The 20872-nt window shown below is 43.2% G+C and overlaps 1 protein-coding gene across 1 annotated transcript in view; it reads left to right on the top strand.

The window, feature by feature from the left end:
• The first annotated feature begins 3958 nt into the window (after nucleotides 1-3958).
• Nucleotides 3959-20872, top strand: part of SLC24A2 (solute carrier family 24 member 2) — a 217701-nt gene continuing 200787 nt past the window's right edge. The window contains 2 exon segments of the mRNA XM_014463772.2: nucleotides 3959-4103; nucleotides 5980-7064. Of these exon segments, the coding sequence (XP_014319258.1) occupies nucleotides 6135-7064 (930 nt within the window). The 5' untranslated portion in view covers nucleotides 3959-4103; nucleotides 5980-6134.

The following is a 20872-nucleotide window of genomic DNA, read 5'->3' as shown; positions in this document are numbered from 1 at the left end:
ACTTGGTTAGGCAGCAACTAAAAACTGCAGTCATATAACAATGAGGATTAGTAGAAAGAACTTGGCCTGTGGAGCCAATATTGGGCACAAATGAGAGCTGCTTGATATTAGGCAAGCCCCTTGACCTAACTGAGCCTCAGTTTTTTCATTTGTAAATGGGAATAATAACAATAGTGAGATTGGAGAGATAAGTTAAAACTTCTAGTTCATGGTAGGTACCCTGTTCATGTTAGTTTCCCTCCCCCGCCCCCCAATCTTTTCATTCTTCTCCCAAGCATACAACAACTGCACTTCCTTCCTCCTTGAAATAAATATGGCTGTGTGAGTTGCTTTAGCAAATGAAATTTGAGCAGCTTTAAAAGCAAGTCAAAGATTTGTCATGCATCTTTTCTCTCTAGAAAGCAACTGGCAATGTTGCAGATAAGTGAGCAGCTTGGGGTCAGGGGTGAGGATGACACAGTAAAATTCACAAAGGATGGGTATTGTGAGTGAGAAACAAGAACTTTTGTTACTTTATGCCACTGTGACTTTTGAGCTCTTTGTTACTGCAGCATAACCTGCACCTTCCTATTAACTCACTAACCTTTAAATAACTGCATTTGCCAGTAACTCGTTAATTCATTCCACAGATATGTGTTGAACAAGCACGGTGCTACATGCTGGGAAATGCATGATCCTGATTCTTGCCCTCAAAGAACTCATGGTAAGGGGGGAAAAAAGAGGGTCATTCTCGGAAATCTTTAAAAAATATATCTCCTGTTGATTCTAGTGATTAACAAGAATCAAGGTTGGGACATATATCAAATCCTTCATATATGTCCTGACTGCCTGCAGAAACTGGTCACAGAGAAGCTGGAGATGATAACACAAGGGTAGTAATGTGGAGGGAGAATGAGAAAAAGAAAAAAAAAGATGGTTAAACTGACAAAGTAAGAACTGAATACTGCATCTTGTCCGTTGGTTGCCTGAAATTTAACCTGCCAGGAACTCTCTCTGACTATTTTAGTACCATGGGACTTACGAACAAAAGTCCCCAAACAAAAGTCCCCAAACAAAAGTCCCCGGGGTGATCAAGGGACATCCCCTGGGCGGGGCACCAGAAGCAAAAACTAAGGGACCAGAGGCATGTAAGAGCTGCCTTGGGGAGATAGTGGCTCTGGGCAGCAGCAGAGGGAGAGTGTGGAAATGGGACTCGCCACCTGGAGCAAGGCCCACAGTGAGTGCAGAAAAAGCACCTGGAAGAAAAAAAAGGAAGGGAGGGAGGGAGGGAAACAGGTAGTGTGGGAGGGTGGAGGGAAGGAGAGAGGAAGGGAGGAAAAAAGAAAGAAGGGGGAGGAACCTCGAGTTTTAAAAAAAAGATAGTGCTCCTTGGCTAGAGCAAGGCCTAAGGGAGAGCCCAAAGCTGGCACCAATCAGCTTCTGTCCCTTAGAGCATTCCAGCAGGCCCCCACATGCCTGTCAGTCAGATGCCTGCCCCCCTCGGGCAAAGCTCCAAGACCAGCAAAGCGACTGACCACTCTGCACAAACTCTGGGCCTCCAAGGGCGCTTCTGCTGGGCCTAAGGAGGCTGAGTGCAAAGTGAGCACCTCGAGAGCTGTTTCTCAGGTTGTGGTCGCTTGTGGGTCTCATGGGTGGGAGCCCCGTTGGTTCTCAAAGCTAGCAAGGAGGCCTTCTGCCTTTCACCCCTCAATTCTTCCCTTCTTCCTGCCTGTAATGCAGATGTAACGCCTGGAAGAGGCAACCACTTTGTGGCTGTGAGGAAAACCATACATTAAGGAAGGCCGATCAAAGGATTTGGGTTTCTTGATGGCATCATTGAGCTATCATACAAATCCTAGAAAGTCTGCCTTCAGGCTTCTTTTTACATGGGACAAACTCTCATTTGGTTGAAATTCTACGGATGAGTTTCTATTATACGCAGCCAAGTACAAACCTTAACCAATACAACCTGCACACTGATAAGTTCTTCATCTGGACCTCATCTGGGCCTTATTCCCTTCCCATCAGTGGGACTCTGGCTATTTCTGGGCTGCATGAGGAAGTAGCTGGCTAACATTTATAAAGATCCTAGGAGAACATTACATGGTTATAGGAATATATTTCAAAAATCTATTCTAATCTTTTTCTTTTAAGCAGAACCTGTATACTGTACATAGCTTCTCTCCTTCCCACCCTACCCCTACGTAGCCAGGGGCACCCATTGCAGGAGGGAAGATTAGAATCGTTAGACCAGGCAAGCAAAGACAAAGGCAATGTAAGTTAAAACCTAATGGATCACCCTGAGGTTCAGTTTGTATAGAAAAGGCAGAATAAATGCATGATTGTTTCTTTTTTAAAAAAAAATTTTAAATAATGAGTTCATTCCCTTACCCATCGACAGTAACCAATCAATTGAGTTCCTTTAGAATTCTTTTAAACTTGTAGATATAATCCTATTTGATGTGTTTGCAACAATTGTAATTATCAAATTTTCGTGCTCAAATTGACCCATCCTTGCCTAGTGGGCAAGGCCTATTTGAATTGGTCCTTAGTCTTTTTGACACAATCCTAGTGGTTGATACTTTCCTTGCTTTCTGTAATTATTTTAAAATAAAATGATCTGGTGTCTGGGATTTGCTTTAAAATGATGGCATGAGAAAAAGATGAAACATGAGTTGATAATTGTTCAGGCTGGGTGGTGGCCCCATGGAGGTTCATTATACTATTCTCTTACATTTGTGTATGTCTGAAATTTTCCAAAATAAAAATGAAAGATAAAAAAAAAACACTTCAGCTTATGACTTCCAAGAGGACACTGAAGTCCTTAGCAAGACAATGGTCTTAAGTGCCTGACTTTGATGGGAGAAAGAGATTTCTAAGGCTTTTTTTGATGTAGCAAGAGTAAATGTAGATAGAGGTCTGAGTATAGAACTGTATTCAAATTCATAAGTATGTTCCTTCTTCCTGTGATCCACATCCCCCCAGTCCCAGGAAGGCAATAAAAAAAAGAAGCCTGGGCTGGCTTTAGCTCAGCTGTTCCTTCTTCCTGTCAAGTCTTCGCTAGCCAACCACTCTTGCTTGCCAGGGTGGTTCCAGACCAGGGGCACCCTCCAAGCCCTTTAAAAAACAAACAACAAAACAAAACACCTCTAAGTGGAAAACAGTAGGAGGGTGAAGGGTAAGGAGAGTGGGGCAAGTCCCAGGGTTTCTCGTGGGTGCCTCTTGGCAGTTTTGGTGGTGGTCACAGGTGGGTAGAAGGGGGTCCCTCATGAACTGGCTTGTTTCATGTGCTCCCACTCTTGGGCCCATTTCTTGTCTCTAATCTCCGACAAGCTTGACTCATTTTCTCGTGGTCAAGAGGCTCTTGCTTTCCAGACAGGACAGGAAGGAGCCCTGAGCTGGGAGCCCAGATGCCAGCGTCTGAGCCCTGTCTGTAACTCAAGATGACACTATTTTAGATCTCAGCTTCATCACCCATGAAATAAGCCTCCAGTGTTCCCACCATGCGAAGCTGGGACTCCAGGAGCAGACGGCCTTGTAGGCCTTCATGCCTTTCCCCCAAACATCTTTTCCACCTTTACACATGACATCACCTCCCAAAGAAATAGTAACTGTGGTCACTTTTTGCAAACAACTGGGGAGGAGGTGCCGGGCATAGATGACACCAAAGTTGGCAGCACTCTCAGGCTTGGGGAATCCGGTGCGACCCGATCTGGACGATTTCTCCTCTCTGTCCTTGCTCGCCCGCAGATCCTGACCCCGGTTCCCACTGCGGAGAAATCTCCTAAGAGACGGCTGCCGGCGTCGCCTCTGCTCCCCGGAGGCGTGGAGCCGAGCGCGCGGGAGCCGAGCGCGCCGCGGCCACGCTCCCCGCGCAGAGCCGGGAGGGAGGGGCCGGAGGGGCCGGGCCGCACCGGAGGCGGCGCGCGGGGCTCACGGCGCTCAGTCTCCCTCGGAACCCAGCCCGGCCGGCGGCAGCGGCGGCGAGTGCGAGCAGGAGCCCGAGCCCGAGCCCGGGCCTCGGAGCGGGGAGGTGGAGGGCCGGTGCAGGGCTGGAGCAGCGCTGGACGGGACGCAGACCGCGCCTGGACCCCCGCCGTGTGCGCGTCTCCCTGGCGATCCCGGTGAGTGCCCGAGCCCGAGCCCGAGCCCGAGCCCCTGCCAGCCGCCTGGTTTGCTGGCCGCCTCGGTCCTTGGTCGCTGTCCCCAATCCCGGTGGCGCGCACCCCGTTGCTGCGCCGCCGCAGCCTCACAGGTGGCTCCGCGGTGGACGTGGCTGCCCCAGGCCCCGCCAGGAGTTAGCCAACTCTCTCCGCTCCCGGCGCGGCTCCCGAGCCTCCGCGGCTCCCACCTACCGCCCTAGCTTCCGGCTTGGGGTGGGGAGCGCACCGAGGGGTGCTCCCCTTTCCCCACCCACCGCTAACGATTCGGGGAGATGTGGGCCAAGCGCCTCCCCGAGCTGCAGCTCAGCTCCCGGCTCGCTAATGGGACAGCCTGTCCTTTAGTTTTCTTCTCCTATGAACCCACCAGGGAAAGTTCGGGACCACACGAGGCAAAGTTGGGGCGTGGCTGGGGGCACACTTCGCCGGCGGGGGCCGCTCTCCTGGAGCGGAGCTGTGGGTTTGCGGGTCGAGCCCGACTCCAGCTGGAGCCGACAGTGCACCCTGGGAGTTGAGTTGGTCTCTGCCGGCGGCTCAGCGCTGTCTGCGAGGATCCCCGGAGAGCTGTGAGTCGCTCTATGGCTCCTGCTAAGAGTATAGACTAGACAGCTGGGACGGGCTTGGTTTATCTCAGAAATAAGCAGCATCTCCGCCTGTTTTGACTTGTGCTCTTGCTCTGCAAACCTGAGCTCCAGCTAATCTCAGTGTTTAACTGGCGGGGTGTATAATTAGCTTATTTGACACCTGAGATGATCTCTGCGAATGTCCCTAAAGTGAAATCTTTGATGTGGGGATTTGGGGTGGGGGTGGGGGGGTGCGGAGGAGGAAGGGGAGACTGTTTTTAAAGAAAGTTAGAGAGAGGAACCTTCAGAATATCAGCGGCGGGGTCTGGATATTTTACCCATCCCCTCTGTGGGCTAGAGAATGAGAGCTGCTTGGATGGATGTCTGACTGACTAGATGAGTCGGTATTGGGGCTATTTTGGGCAGGTTTTGTGGCTGGAGGTATTGCTGCAGCTTGCATATTGTTTATGAAGTACACATTTGGTCTCTTGAAATAGCCTTCTTGTTAAGAGTTGTTTGATTTGCTAAGTTGTCTATTTCGAATATGACTGGAGATTGGTTTTTAAAATGAGCTTTAGCTGACAACAATGTCTAGATGTAGAGGGAAGACCATTTGTTCGTGTCGCTAGAACATTCTTTTGTAAACTTAAATTTTTCAAGGTCTAGCTTTCTGCATCGGATAGAGGAGAAGCTGTTCATGAAAAATCAAATCCTGAGATCTTGATGTGTTCAGGAAAAGATTGCTCCCTCCACCAACACTCAACCTTTTCCAAACAGGTTAAATCAGAAGATGTGCCTGCATCTGGAATTACATAATTGGACTAACAGAAAACAGTAAACAGTTGCTGGTTGTCAAGTACATAGGTAGTTCTAAAAGCAGTGGTATCTTTGTAGCACTGGGAGGTTGTTACGTGATTTAGGGTGGAATAAACAGACAGATTTTCATCTAGAAAATTTTTTATACTTCACACACATCTACATAGTCTATACCTAACATTGGACTTACCAACATGCTTGTGTTTGTATATACATTGTTGTAAGTGCCTACTATGTGCCACATCCTGTTCTCAGTGCTTCATGTGCTTTAACTCATCCTCAAAGCAATCCTTGGTGGTAGGTGCTGCCACTGTCCTCGTTTTTGAAATGGGGCAACTGAGGCACAAAGGAGTTACGTAACTCACACAGCTATAGGATAGGACGGTCTTAAATCTACAAAGTTCGTTTTGTAAAAAAAGACGTATTTATGATGACCTTATCCTTGTTTTTACTTTTTGAAGCATAAATGTCGAAAGTATTTCCTGTGATGCATAAGAACCCCTGACTGTGGAAGTGCCGCGCAAGCACCATTGACTCTCAAGTGAGGCAAATTATGAAAGAGCCGTCTGGTTGAGTTTACAACTGGAAGACCACCACGCCCACCAGGAAACCCGGGATGGAGCCGCACCAGAGCACCCCCCTCACTTTCCCTGAGAAACGGTGTCCAGAGAAGTCACCGTCTGGCTGCAGGAAACATTATACTGTCAGGAAAAAACTGAAGTTCATCCGAATCTTAGGCCTTTTCATGGGCCTGGTAGCCATCAGCGCGGTCCCATTTGCAACTGGTGTCTTTTCTGAGACAGAGACACAGAGCCCAGGAGAGGCCAGTGGTGCAAAGGGCCCCGGGGTGGCACCCAGTTACCGGCAGAGAACTCTCTTAGATTTAAATGACAAGATTCCGGATTACACTTCACAGCCACCTCTTTCTGAGGAAGGCACATCTGAGAATAGCACAGAGGAGGAGCAAGGAAACTATCCAAGAGACATCTTTTCCCTCGAGGAGCGAAGAAAAGGCGCCATCCTTCTCCACGTCATTGGCATGATCTACATGTTCATCGCCTTAGCCATTGTCTGCGATGAGTTCTTTGTTCCTTCTTTGACTGTCATCACTGAAAAGCTGGCCATCTCTGATGATGTTGCCGGAGCCACCTTTATGGCTGCTGGGGGCTCGGCCCCAGAACTTTTCACGTCCCTCATCGGGGTGTTTATTGCTCACAGCAATGTCGGCATAGGCACGATCGTGGGCTCGGCGGTGTTCAATATCCTCTTTGTTATTGGCATGTGTGCTCTGTTCTCCAGAGAAATCTTGAACCTGACATGGTGGCCACTCTTTCGGGATGTGTCCTTCTACATCATTGACTTGATCATGCTGATCCTGTTTTTCCTGGACAACATCATCATGTGGTGGGAAAGCTTGCTTCTCTTAACAGCTTACTTTGTCTATGTGATCTTCATGAAATTCAACGTCCAGGTAGAAAGATGGGTGAAGCAAATGATAAGCTGCAATAAAGTCGTCAAGGTGGCAGCACCAGAGGCCCAAGCAAAGGTTGGTGGTGGGGGCTGTTTGTCGAATGTTCTGAATTATGATGTTTTTGAGATCTGCCATTTTTTAATGTGATGGTGTTTGGGGCTGCAGTGGATAATGGGTTGCTTTCTACAGTTCTCCGCTAGCCAGACTAACATGGCAGTGAGAAAAATTATGTGGAAATGTTCTTGTGAATCTTTACTAAGTTCTCAAGCTGCTGGCTTCAGAGTAAAACACTTACATAAATATAGGTTACATAAGTACCCCAGAGCAGACTCAGTAAACAAAATGATCTGTCTCTTATTTTCTGCAAGTAGGTATAATGATTCTGTGAACAATTTAATGTTCATGGGGAAGTTAATGGTAATTAAGAAAGAACATTTGTGTCACCAAAGCTATCTCTTTTTAAAAAAATATATTTTATTGATTTTTTAATAATAAAAAATTATTAAAAGGAAGGGAGAGGAATAGAGGAAGGGAGAGGAATAGAGAGTTAGGAACATCGATGAGAGAGAAACATCGATCAGCTGCCTCCTGCACACTCCCTACTGGGGATGTGCCCGCAACCAAGGTACATGCCCTTGACCGGAATCAAACCTGGGACCCTTCAGTCCACAGGCCGACGCTCTATCCACTGAGCCAAACCGGTTAGGGCCAAAGCTATCTCTTTAAGTCAACAGCCTAGCAACTAGCAGGACTGGTCATTAGAGTGGGTCATGGCTATTCTTGATCTACACAGAAATGCTCCGGATCACTTGGTCAGGGACTGATTGGGATCCATTACAGAGAGTCACTGGCAGGCCCTGCTGTCTGACGATGTAGCTCGAGGGCACATTTCGCACACCATGATAAACATGCCCCCAAATATTTTTATAGTAGACTTTGAGGGGTTTTTAATGACAATAGTGGCCATCCTACCACTTAGCTGGTGAGCAAATTGGTAAAGAGCTTAGAAGAAATTGATCTGCAAAAATGTAAATCCTCGCATTGGGATGTTGTCTCTGAATGTGATTTTAAACAGAAAACCAAAATACATATGCAGACTTCATACTAGCATCTGGGGAAATTCTCATGTGTGCAAAAAAACAGATGTTGAGTGGAGGGTGAGATATTTTGTTCAGCATGAAAAGAAAAAAAATTATATCAATTTAGTATAACTCCTTTATGGTCAAGTTCGATGACCTATCCATTTCTTTCTATCTTTTTTTTTTTTTGTAGCAGCCATGAAATGGGAGCAGAGTGCAGAAAAACATACCAGTAATATTTCTATTTATTATATGCAAAAGAGAACTGTATTTTTTAATATTTCACTCAGTGTATGGTTGTTTGTTAGAAACTGCAGTAAAAATAATCACTTCGCAATATACATGCAAATAAGCATTCCGGTGTGATACATGAGTACATATCCTTATGGGCGTAGAACAGGGTCATTACTAAAGCCCCTTTCCCTACTCTAACTTTATAGCCAAAACGATGACCTCTCAAGCCCTCTCCTTGACTCTGATTGCTAGTTTGAGTGGTTTGCATTAATAGTCTTACGTGTTTATGGCAACTAGAGTACTGAAGGAAAAGCATATATTTTAGAGGCAAGGAAATGATTTGGTGTCATAAATATCCTGGGCACATCAAGGGCAAAATGTCTTTTTGAGAACTCACCATTTTTTTTCCCCTGTTACCCCATAGTGCAGCGGTTCTCAACCTGTGGGTCGCGACCCCTTTGGCGGTCGAACGACCCTTTCACAGGGGTCGCCTAAGATCATCCTGCATATCAGATATTTACATTAGGATTCATAACAGTAGCAAAATTACAGTTATGAAGTAGCAACGAAAATAATTTTATGGTTGGGGGTCACAACATGAGGAACTGTTTTAAAGGGCCAGAAGGTTGAGAACCACTGCCATAGTGGAACTTCATTAATTTAGATACAGACTTGGCTAAAGGTTATGTTGGCAACATTCATGTAAAAGGAATTTGTAGGGCAATGCAATAGTGTATTGAAGATTGCAGGGGGTTTTATATTCTGATTGGGGTGGAATGCTGATCTCATGCATTTGGGAATAACTTTTTAAATACCGTTTATAGACAGTGTTTAGTCAGTCAGAAGCCATTCATTAAAGTAGCTCTAGCAGGATTTTTACCTTCTGTATTAGATGACTGTCATGTCATTTTTATGGTCATTTAAAAGTCAGAAACTTAGGCTCACATTCCTTAATAGTTGTTACTCAGTTCCATAATTTTGCGCTATGCTTAATAGTGTGCATATTTTAATTTGGAGATTGCAGATTTAGCTAATTAAAATAGGAAGAAGATTATATTTATGACTATTACTCCTGTTTCTGATTTTCCCCCAAGTGTGTTCATGTGTTATTTTCCTTTTAGCACCAAATGCCTTTAATTTATTCCTTTTAATTAGTGTTATTTCTTTTGGTATTCAAAAACTAAGTTGAACTATTAATATAATGGAATCATAATTTTTAACATAGTTATGCCTTGTTCGGTAAGCAAAATGTTTGCTGGGTGAATCAAAATGCTAGAACACAGTTATACAGTTTTAGGTGAAACGGTGCATAATGGTGTGCGATTTCCTTCAGTAAAATTTTGCCTTGTCAGTTTCACTTTTGAATGAATTATTGCTGAAAAATTTTGTTCTCAGCAGTTAGTCTTTATCAAGCATCTGATTTCAGAATCTTACAGAGATTTTGCTCCCGAGACCCTAAACATAAGGTGTCCCACAGGCAGATGAGTCCTTGGGTGTGGCCATACAATCCTCTGAGGTGCAAGATTGATTTCTGGCCGTGCACCCCACCTTTCCCACAGAAGTCAGTGCTTCTAGCACAGGGGTGGGCAAACTTTTTGACTCGAGGGCCACAATGGGTTCTTAAACTGGACCGGAGGGCCAGAACAAAAGCATGGATGAAGTGTTTGTGTGAACTAATATAAATTCAAAGTAAACATCATTACATAGAAGGGTACGGTCTTTTTTTTTTTTTTAGTTTTATTCATTTCAAACGGGCCAGATCCGGCCCGCGGGCCGTAGTTTGCCCACGGCTGTTCTAGCATCATCAGAACACTCAAAAGGAAGAGCCTAAGCCAAAATCCAGCCCTCAGTGGAGCCTTCATAAAGAGGAATGTGCTGTATGTAAATTTAGGAAGCAAAATGCTAATTCATGCAAAGCCACTGTATTATCTTATTGCATAATTGTGGGGCATAGGAATTTGGAGAAGTAGAGGAAACATTTTATATATTCTTGTACAAATCATTAAAGGTTCTGGCTAAAAAATCATCAGCTCTGCTGGACTCTAGTCAGTGAAATATCTTTGGAATGACTTGCTTCATAGACAAGTTGAAAGTCTTAATTTGGTTCCATTATTGGTGAAGTAGGTATAGGGCACCATGAAGCATGGAAAAATGTGAACGGCCGTATTTTTCATAGTTAAAGTCATAGTTTATCATCTCAATTGCTCCACCCTGTGTGGTTTTTATTGGTAATTATTTATTTTAGTGATAATATTGTCCTTTTTAAAAAGCTGTGTGGTGTCACAACATGGTAAAGGTACCCTACCTAGGCTTTGACTTCGTGGAAAAAAAGGGGGGGTACCCCCATGTGTGTAATAAGCCCTGTGATCTCAGAGAAGTCGCATAAACTCTCTGAGCCTCCTAATGAAAATAATAATACCGACTTGATAAAGTTTGGAAAATTAATAAACGAAGACTGTTCAGCAGCTACCATAGTCCTTGGCAAATGTGTGTTGTTCAGTAAATGTTCGTTCTCTTCCTTTGATCTTTTGTTCTTAAATGGAAAGAGAATCAGAATACATTATTTCAAATTTGAGAATTTCAAAACATTTCTGGAAGGTTGGCATTCACCCCAGTGAATCACTGAGTTAAGCAGGCCATTGTTTAGAGGCAAATACTGTTTGTCCTATTATAATATATACATATATATACATATATACACATATATACACATATACACATATATATATATACATATATATATATATATATATATATATATATATATATGCAGGCCACTTATTATCATAAACTCCAAGGAGACCTCCAAATGCCTTTGGTATCCCAAAATTTTATTGTGTAGAATTTTTCTTGAAATAAGTAGGCCATTAACTGGGGTTTAGAAAGATCTATGCTAAGCAGAGATTTTTGTTTTAAGGGTGTTTTTATTTATAAATGGTTGAGATTCTCATCTAAAAACCTCTCCACAGCTGGTTAGGAGTAAGTTTGAGTCCTGAAGGATGCGACGCAGGTGAGTTCCAGGGCTTTAGAAGCAGTTCACTGTGCCGGGCCAGCTGCTGAGGTCTGTTGATCTGCTGTGGTGCTAGGCTGTCATTGGCCTAGAAAGCAGCTGTCCATGGTGTTTAACTTCTTAGACTTGGCACTGTAATCTGACAGCAAGTCAACCCAGTTGTAATGAAGGGAATGGTCTAAATAAAGATGCTTAAAGCTGATAGTCTAGGAACAGGCTACTTAGCAATTTAGGTGTGCCTTGCTTTATTCAGATTGTGTGTTCCTGAAAAGTTGTTTGTAAGCAGAATTTTTGCAATTCAAATTGTTATTAATGTTCATGGGAAAATCAGAAATGAAATGTTATAAATATTTCTCTTACAGGGAAGTATTTCTTAAAAACCATAAATAATATTATGAATACAAATGTATAGTCCCGAGTTTGCTTAAGGCACAGAATCAATACTAATGAAAGGGTAATATGCTAATTAGACTGGGAGACCTTCTGGACGTCCTTCCGGACAAAGCCATGGTGGTGGGGCTGAGGCAGAGGTGGTTAGGGGTGATCAGGCCAGGAGGGGAGGGCAGTTGGGGGTGAGCAGGCTGGCAGTGGGGGGCCAGTTGGGGGCAAGCAGGCCGGCGGGGGGGGCAGTTGGGGGAGAGCAGGCTGGCAGTTGGGGGCGATCAGGCCGGTAGGGGGGACAGTTGGGGGCGAGCAGGCCAGCAAGGGGGGGCATATGGGGGTGATCAGGCTGGCAGGGGGGCAGATGGGGGAGAGCAGGCTGGCAGGGGGGGCAGTTGGGGGCGATCAGGCCAGCAAGGGGGGGCAGTTGGGGGCGAGAAGGCTGGCGGGGGTGGCAGTTGGGGGTGAGCAGGCCGGCAGGCAGGTGAGCAGTTAGGAGCCAGCGGTCCCGGATTGCAAGAGGCATGTTTAGGCCCACAACGATTGGGCCTAAACCGGTAGTCAGACATCCCCGGAGGGGTCCCAGATTGGAGAGGATGCAGGCCTGGCTGAGGGACACCACCCCCCCTCCCCCCAGTATGAATTTTGTGCACCAGGCCACTAGTATATTATAAAACTCAACCTTTGCTTCCCCTCCAAGCCTAGTAAACAAATTAGTAAAATAATTGTACAGATTCCAAGGAACGGAAGGAAGATCATCCTTATAATAGGTAAAAAGATAGTATTACTTCACAAACTTGGAAGCTGTCCTTCTCAAAAGAAAATGCGGGCATTAAAATTCTTAACAGACTAGATGCCTATGAATCTACTGTGCTTATCTAGGGGTCCGAGTGGCACCATTTTCCCCTACTTATAGTAAAAGTAAGCCCTTCAGTTACTGCATGTGATTCAAAGAATGAACAAGGCATTTTGAGGGACACACAAAGCCCAGTGGACTTCAGTACACTGCCCCCCTTGCTACTCTGGTGTTACCCTGGCTACTCTGGTTTCTTCAGCAAGAGACTACCTCAACTTTGTGAATCTTCCTGACAGTGTTCAGGGGAGACATTACCCCCTGACCTCCCTTTCTCCCTTCCTCCTCTTCTTCTCTCCTTTGTCCCTTTATCTCCCTTCTCCTCTTTAACCTCCCTTTCTTTACTTTCCTTTTTTTTTTTGGTAGAATCAGATAATTTGTATTTTAACTTTAATAAGGTTGTTATGTTAAGCTGCTCTCTGGCTATTGAGGAGGCAAGTACATCTATAGTGTGGATTGGATTTGATTGGTTTTTGGTTTTCATTCTTTTACTATCAACCTTTTGTTTTAGGTAAGTCTCAACTGAACAGACTATACTGGCATTTTGTTTAATTCCGTTTCATAATCCTTCTCTTTTAACTGCAAAGTTTAGTTTATTTACATTACTGTGATTACTATTACATTTAGATTATTTTCTACATGGTATTTTATACTTTGTATTTGTTTTGATCTTTCTGTTTCATTTTATAATTTTTCCTTGCCTTTTGTTTTAGATTGAGTTTTTTCTGTATCTTTTTTTCCCATTAATAGTTTGGAATTTATATACCCTATTTCTATTTTTTTAGTGTTTACCCTGAGTTTTAACATGTATATTTAGTTCAATATAATATAAGGTAAATATCTTTATACTCCTGCTAAACAGCCTAAGATCTTAGAACATTTTAATCCAATCACCTCTCCCCCGTTATATAAGATTTGAAGTGCATGATTTAAGTTCTATCTTGATATTTTATAGTAGTTTTATTGAGGTCTAATCTTCACTTTTAAACCTACAAATTAGACATTGTCTCTATGCCATCAATGTTTTTAGATTTACCCACATTTTTACTAGCTTTCCCTCCTCATTCCTTTTCTCATGTCAGACTATTCTCCTATGAATTTTTTTCCTCTGCCGACTTAACATTCTTTATAAATTTTTTTAGCACGAATCTGTTAAGGTGAATGCTCCTGATTTTATTGCTTAGAGATGTATTTTATTTTTGTTCTTAAAAGACAGTTTTGATGGGTAGAAAATTACTTTTCAGCCCATTTTGAAAATAATATATCACTGAATTCCAATTTTGCTGTTCAAAAGACTGCTGTTGGTGTAAAAATTGCGCCTCTGTAAGAAATCTGTCTTTTCTCTTTGACCGCTTTTAAGATGTCTTCTTTGTTTTCGGTGTTCATAATTTTCCTTATGGCAGGAAAGTTGTGTTTTTTCTCACTTATTTATCCCCTGTTTGTGATTCATTAGACTTTTCGAATTTGAGGATTAGTATCTTTCACCAATTTTGCCTCTACCTCACTCTTCTTGTGATCTAGAATTCTGATTAGAAATACCATCTCAACCTATGTTTTTTAACTCCTCATCTTTTTCTTTTAAATCTGTGTCCCTCACTGTGGTCATTTCTTCATAACTGCCTTCTAGTTTCTGATTTTCTCCTCAATTTTGTCTAATCTGTTCTAAAGCTCATTGTTTAGTTTCTAAGATTAATGATTATATTCCTGATTTCTAGAAGTTTTTATAGCTCTTTTTCAATCAGTCCGGTTGATTTTCATTGTTTCTTTTTCTTTCGTGCCTTCTTTTATTTGTCTACCCATGTTAAGTATATTTCTTTTTCATCATTGATATTTCCAATGTCAATATCATTGCAGGTTTAGTTTTGTTATTTACTGATTCTCAATTTGTAAGGTTGCTTCCTTATTTAGTGATTCTTTTATGAAATTTTGAACTCATATTCCTTGGAACTTTACCTGTGGGAAGTCGTTGAGGCCCGAGTTTTAAGTGTATTCCTCCAGAGAGGACTGTATTTTTCTTTCCTCAAGTGTCTGGGAGTACAACAAACCTGGAAACATTCTAACCTAAATGTATTACTTTTTTTACCCAGGTAGTGTGAATTGAGACAGACACACACACACACACACACACACACACACACACACACACTAGAAATTCTTAAAGGAGACTTTTTTTTTCAGTGCCACTCAAAACCAACACCAAACTAGGCACATCTTACTTTCTTCCTTTGCTAGGCTTTTTTGTTTCTTTGTTCACCTCAAAAAGTGTCATCCCTTCAGGATTTGCAGCTAATGAGGAAGGAATGTGGCTGTGTGGGCCTTATGTTTACAGTTTCTAAAACCTAGATTTCAGGCAACTGTGGAATGGCAAACACCTTGAAGGCAAAGCAGTGCTTGTGTTTACCTGGTGTTCTGGGTTCTATTCTAAGAAATTCCTCATTCCTCATGAACATATTTGGGTAATTTAACAACATATGTAAAACATAATGTCCAGCATGTTTAGATATAAAGGTTTCCCTGAATGTTTAATCCCTCATATTGCCAGAAATGTATGTTTTAGACTAGATTTATGAAAAGATAATGCATATAATAAGGAAACTGATAGGGAATTTTAATTGTATTCTTTCAGAATGTTTAACACCACCTGACCATGATAATATAGCTCCTGCCAACAACAAATTTTGAGTAAAATCAAATCTAATAGGCAATTCTAATAGCAAGTTACATGGGTCCACTTTAAATTTGCCTTTTAAATAATATTTTTTACCAAATACTAATATATCTATTGTACAAGATTACAAAAATACACCAATATAAAATATAAAAAGAACATTTAAAATAATATACAATCTCTCCATTGTACCATCCAAAGGTAAAGTAACCCTGCACATTTTTGCATGTAGTCTTCCAGATTTTGCTTTTTCTTACACACACACACACACACACAAGCATTTACATATATCCCTATATATTCAAATAAATTGGAATGATATTGGATATCCAAAACGTTAAACTTATGGGTAATAACATTTTAATAGTGTTTTCAACTCAGCTTATTATGAGCATTTCCTCATGTCATTAAATGTTCTAAAATGTTATTCACTGTTTAGCGTTATCATAAGCTAGAAAGTCATTTCCATGTTATAAATTACTGTGACATATAAGTACTCTAAAAATGCTACAACTATTAGCCTTACACATGAATTTAGAGAAGCAGAAATTCTGAATCAGTTTATGAGTTTTTTTAAGTTTGTGCTACATTGCAACATTTTATAGGTGAAATAGCATTTCATTGTTTTAACTTGGATTTCTTTGATTAATTGGGAAATTAAGTATGGAGATTCAAATTTATCTTATGTAGATTGCCAATTTCCCATGTTTCCTTTGTATCATCTTAAAAGTTTGCCGTGATGGCTCAGATCTCTTACAAATATATAGTGAGAGTCGCTAACCTTAGCTGTCACCCTCCCCACATTTCCATGTCTAACTAAAGCCAGGAGGTTTTGCAGTTTATGTTTTAAAAGATGAAGTATTCTGGAGGAGGAGGACTTGTGACCCAGTAGTTGGGAAACAAGGTTCAAGGGACTGGTTGTGTCCTACAGCATGTGACCTTGGAGGACCCTGTACCTACTAGGCCTCTTTTCTCATCTGAAAAATGGGAGATTTGACCTGGATGACCTGAAAGATTGCTTTCAGCTTGTCATTTCTGTCCTGAGAAGTTCTAATACTTACTATGTCAAAGTAATAACCTAATACATTCACCTAAAACAAAAGGCCAGATTCTAACCATACTCATATCACTGAACTCTTTTTCTAAACTGGCTTACATGACCCTAGCTGGTTTGGCTTAGTGGATAGAGCGTCAGCCTGCGAACTGAAAGGTCCCAGGTTTGATTCCGGTCAAGGGCTCATGCCCAGGTTGTGGGCTCCATCCCCAGTGGGGGGCTTGCAAAAGGCAGCCATCAATGATTCTCTCTCATCATTGATGTTTCTATCTCTCTCTCTCTCCCTCTTCCTTCCTCTCTGAACTCAATAAAAATATATTTTAAAAAAATAAAAAATATATATAAAGATGAAATACAAATGGTCAAAGAAAACCTGAATAATCAAGGAAATGCAAACTGAAATAAATTTTTAAACTGGCTCACACGGAATGTTTTCATGCAAATGATTTACTGGCTTGGCCAAGCAATCATTCTGGCTGAAGCATGCTGTGGGAGTAGCTCTTCCAGACAGAACAACTTGCATGGGAGAAAGTCATTTAAAGTTTACTGCAGGCCACTGGGCCTCCTCAGCATCTGTGGCTTCGGGCAGTGAAAACCCCAGTTGTCAGCTGCAGGTGCTTCCCTGGGTTGCTGATCTCTCGGGGTTGAGAGAAGAAAGGGATCTGGAAACCATGCATGTGCTTAACACCAGGTCCTTACTACACCGCACTCTGAATTATACATCACGTCAGGAATCTGAGCATAAGGAAACAAGTGATTGCCTAAGGTCCAGATTTAGTCATGCTACACTCTGTTTGAACTTGGGTCTGTCTGACTCCTAAATGTATGCTTGTTCCCTCAGTGCTTCTCATTGGACAATGGGGAATAAAGACAACACAAACCTCCAAATTAGATTGACATTTCATGTTGGGCTCTGTTAAGTCAGTGGCTCTCAAATATGTTTTTACCATGACCCCCACTAAGAAATATATTTTACATCCCAACCCAGTATATACATGCACATGCATGCACACATAGATGTGTACATGTTTACATATATGTATAAAAATAAAGTCTAAGTCTTATGTCTTACATTTTCTATTCTATTAAGAAAACTAGTTTCACCCTGGCCGGGTGGCTCAGTTGGTTGGAGTGTCATCCCATAATCCAAAATGTTGTGGGTTTGATTCCTGTTCATGGCATATACTTAGGTTGAAGGTTTGATCTCCAGTTTAGGCATGTATGGGAGGCAACCGATAGATGTTTCTCTCTCTCTTTCTCTCTCCCTTCCTCTCTCTCTAAGAAGAAATAGAAACATATTTTGGGTGAGGATTAAAAAAAGAATACTGGTTTCAACCCTCTAAAGTAGTTTCATGACCCACCAATGGATTGTGATCTGAGATATATTTTTTTTAATATCATGTTGAGATTTCTTTTTTCTCTTCTTCCTCTTACCAGAGCTTCCCTGCAAGCCTGTGCTAGTTTACTAGTCGTTTGTCTGATCAAGGGATGAATTGGGTCAGAAATGCAGGCATTATTCTGCTGGACAAGCTGTGTGGTTTGGGGTGGACTGTGGCTGTCCAGGGGAAGGGGTGCCTTTTCTTCATTCAACTGAGGTGCCCTTTGGGCTTCTGGTGGCCTTCTTCTTACCCTCAACTTCTCCCTTTTATACTAGACTATTTAGACTTCCTCCCCAAGCACGCACCACATCTATGACCAGTTAGGTAACCGGCCAGTGTAGATTTCTGTGGAGTCCTCAGATGCCAACACCTACCAAGCCGTGTCTTGCTCTCTGGCTGTGACACAGATTGATTGCAGGGTAAGGAAGGTGCAGATCGAAGCATGATATGCTCCCTGAACCTCATCCTTGGCTCCTGATAAGCTTGTCATCGGGTGGAAACGAAATTTAGATGAAACAGGGAGGCATGAAATCAGAGAGAAGCAGAACCTTGGCAAGAAGACCGAAGCTGCACTTCAGTTACGTTGGTTTCCTTTTTATGACGGATTGGATTTATAAACCCGAGAGATACACATGGTTCTTGTGCTAGAAAAGCTGGTGTGTTTGGAGAGGGTCTGGGCACCAGCCGTGGTAATGCCGTGTCTGCAGCTCTAAAGGATGCACTTGGAGTCCTGCATTGCAGGGACCAAGCCTGAGGAGATGGGTCCCTTCCATCCCCCACACTGGCTGTCTAAACCTGGTCCGAACGCTTTGCCCAAAGTGTCCTCTCTTTATAAATGAAGGGGCTAGTTTCACTTCAGGATATCCCCCTCCAGCTCCAATAACTGTGCTTCTCTGTTAATGGGAAGGAAACAGTGTGTGTCTGTAATTATGGACTAAGCAATAAAAGAGGTGGTCAGTTAATAAAGCCCGGAACTTGCCTCCTTCAGAGTTCTTTTCCAATGAGCGGGGATAGTTTCGTTGGAGGGGCTCTGAGGGCTTCTTTACCCACCTGTGGGTCCTTCTTGGAAAGGGCCAAGTTAGTGTCTGGTGCTCTGTAACCTACTTTCTCTTTTACTGCTTGCTGGACACTGAGCTGGGCAAGCAGGTAGAAATACAGGTTTTACCCTGAGCAGCCCTATTCCTCCCACATAACCTGTCGTCTGTTGCCCTAACCACTCACGTAGGCTGAGTCCACTTTATTTTACCTGCTACCTGATAGCAATCAAATAGATGATGATAGGCACTGAGCACTGGTATGTGCCAAGAACCTGTGATTCAACTTTCTAAGAAGGAGTATGATGGTTGAGATGTAACACAATGGGATTATTATTTAAGCCTGGGCTAGAGTGTGACCCTCCTCGCTATGTGATCTTGGGCAAGTTACTTAACCTCTCTGGGCTTATGTTTGCTTGTTTATAAATTAATAGAATTTCCCTCGTAGAGAGGCTGTGAATTTTAATGAGATTGCTCAAGAAAAGTGCATAACAGAGGATGAGCCCAACCACCCACCCAAAGTTGCTCTACTCCTGGTCGCTTGTCCTCTGAGTCCCTTGCCTGTGCCACTAGCCTGCTCTCCCTGGTCCTGTGTCTCCTCTGGCTTGTTTTTCTCCTGCCTCACTGTCTGCCTATGCCTCTCATACAGCCATATGAAGGTACAGTTTCCCCACTAATCCCTCACTAACAGTCTGATCCTCAGTGTTTGGACTTGAACCTGCTTCCCACTGTTCTTGTACAGGATTAAGAGAGCAGCAATTTCCCTATCTGTGAAACTGAACCTCACTCAACCATGAAATTCTCTGGAGCCCTCCTGCCACTGCCCTATAAATGTACTTACTCTTTTCTTACATACATCATCAATATTTCATCTTAGTTTGTCATGCCTCCATTCACTCGTGGCTGTGCCTTAACGTTGGTTTGCAAGCTTCTGTGTTTCCTGCCTTGGGTTCAATCATACCCTTGACTCGGGAACTAACCAGTCCCATTTGCAGTGTTGGGTGCCTGGTTCATGGGTAAAGGGGCAAAGGGACTTCAAGATGTTGATAATGGCCCTGTGTGGCTCAGTTGGTTGGAGCATTGTCCTGTGCACTAGAAGTGGGCGGATTTGATTCTCAGTTAGGGAACATACTTATGTTGTGGGTTCAATCCCTGGTTGGGGTGCGGATGGGAGGCAACCAGTTGATGTATCTCTTTCACATCAATGTCTGTGTGTCTGTCTGTCTGTGTTCACATCGATGTCTGTCTGTCTCTCTCTCCGTTCCCCCTGCTTTTCTCCCTCCCTCTCCTTTTCCCTTCCTTTCTCCTGCCTTCCTCCCCTCTCTAAAATCAATTTTTTAAAAGAAGATGTTGATAATGGTGGTAATGAGTGTTCAAAATAAAAAGTCTGGGCCTGAATCAATCATAAAATGTATGGCTTATGTATTCAAGTCAAATGGCAGGCAACAAATTTCTGATTTAAGAAATAGGAGTCATTGGAAATTCTCTAATCCTCTCAGGTTGCAAGTATGGGTGCCAGGACAGCTAAGGGCTCTCCATCATAGAAGCGAGATCACTTCCAGATGTGAACTTGGCCCATTTTGCTGCCTGGACCTTGGCACTTAGCTTTATACATCTTGGTTGTGGGCCACTCCTGCCCACCCACCTCTCTCCCTCCATGTGGCTGCTCCCACGCCAGGCCCTGGGAACATTGGCATCCATCTTGAACAAAGCTTCGTCAGTGGAGCTACATACAGTAAATAATAATACCGGTAATGATCTACTTCGTCATTGTCTAGCGTGAGCAGTCATTGCGCACACCTGATTAATGAGCACACTCCGAGGGTAAGGAGAACTTATCCGAGCGATCATGCTTTGTACAAAAAAATGCACAATGGATTCACGCTCCGGTGGTTTCCAAGGCACTCGGGAAATATCCTCTCTCGCGCCTCTAGCTCGCTTCTGCTGCACAGTCACTGGTGGCAGGGCGGACGCAGGCTGCGGCCCTGAGCAAGAGGCTGATTTATTTAAAATGGTTCCGATGTGCCAGGCTGCTCTTTTGATGCTTCCCTTGAAGGGCCGTGACAAAGCGGCTGTTTTCTGCTGCCTTTTATTTTAAGACCAATTAAGTGGATAGCCACAAATAGCTCTGACCTTGAAATTCTAAGGGAAGGTGAGATGTGATAACAGGCTTAGGAAACATATGTTTTGG

Source organism: Myotis lucifugus, unplaced genomic scaffold (assembly GCF_000147115.1).
Source record: "Myotis lucifugus unplaced genomic scaffold, Myoluc2.0 scaffold_221, whole genome shotgun sequence".
Taxonomy (NCBI): Eukaryota; Metazoa; Chordata; class Mammalia; order Chiroptera; family Vespertilionidae; genus Myotis; species Myotis lucifugus.
This window is presented reverse-complemented; position numbering and strand designations above follow the sequence as displayed.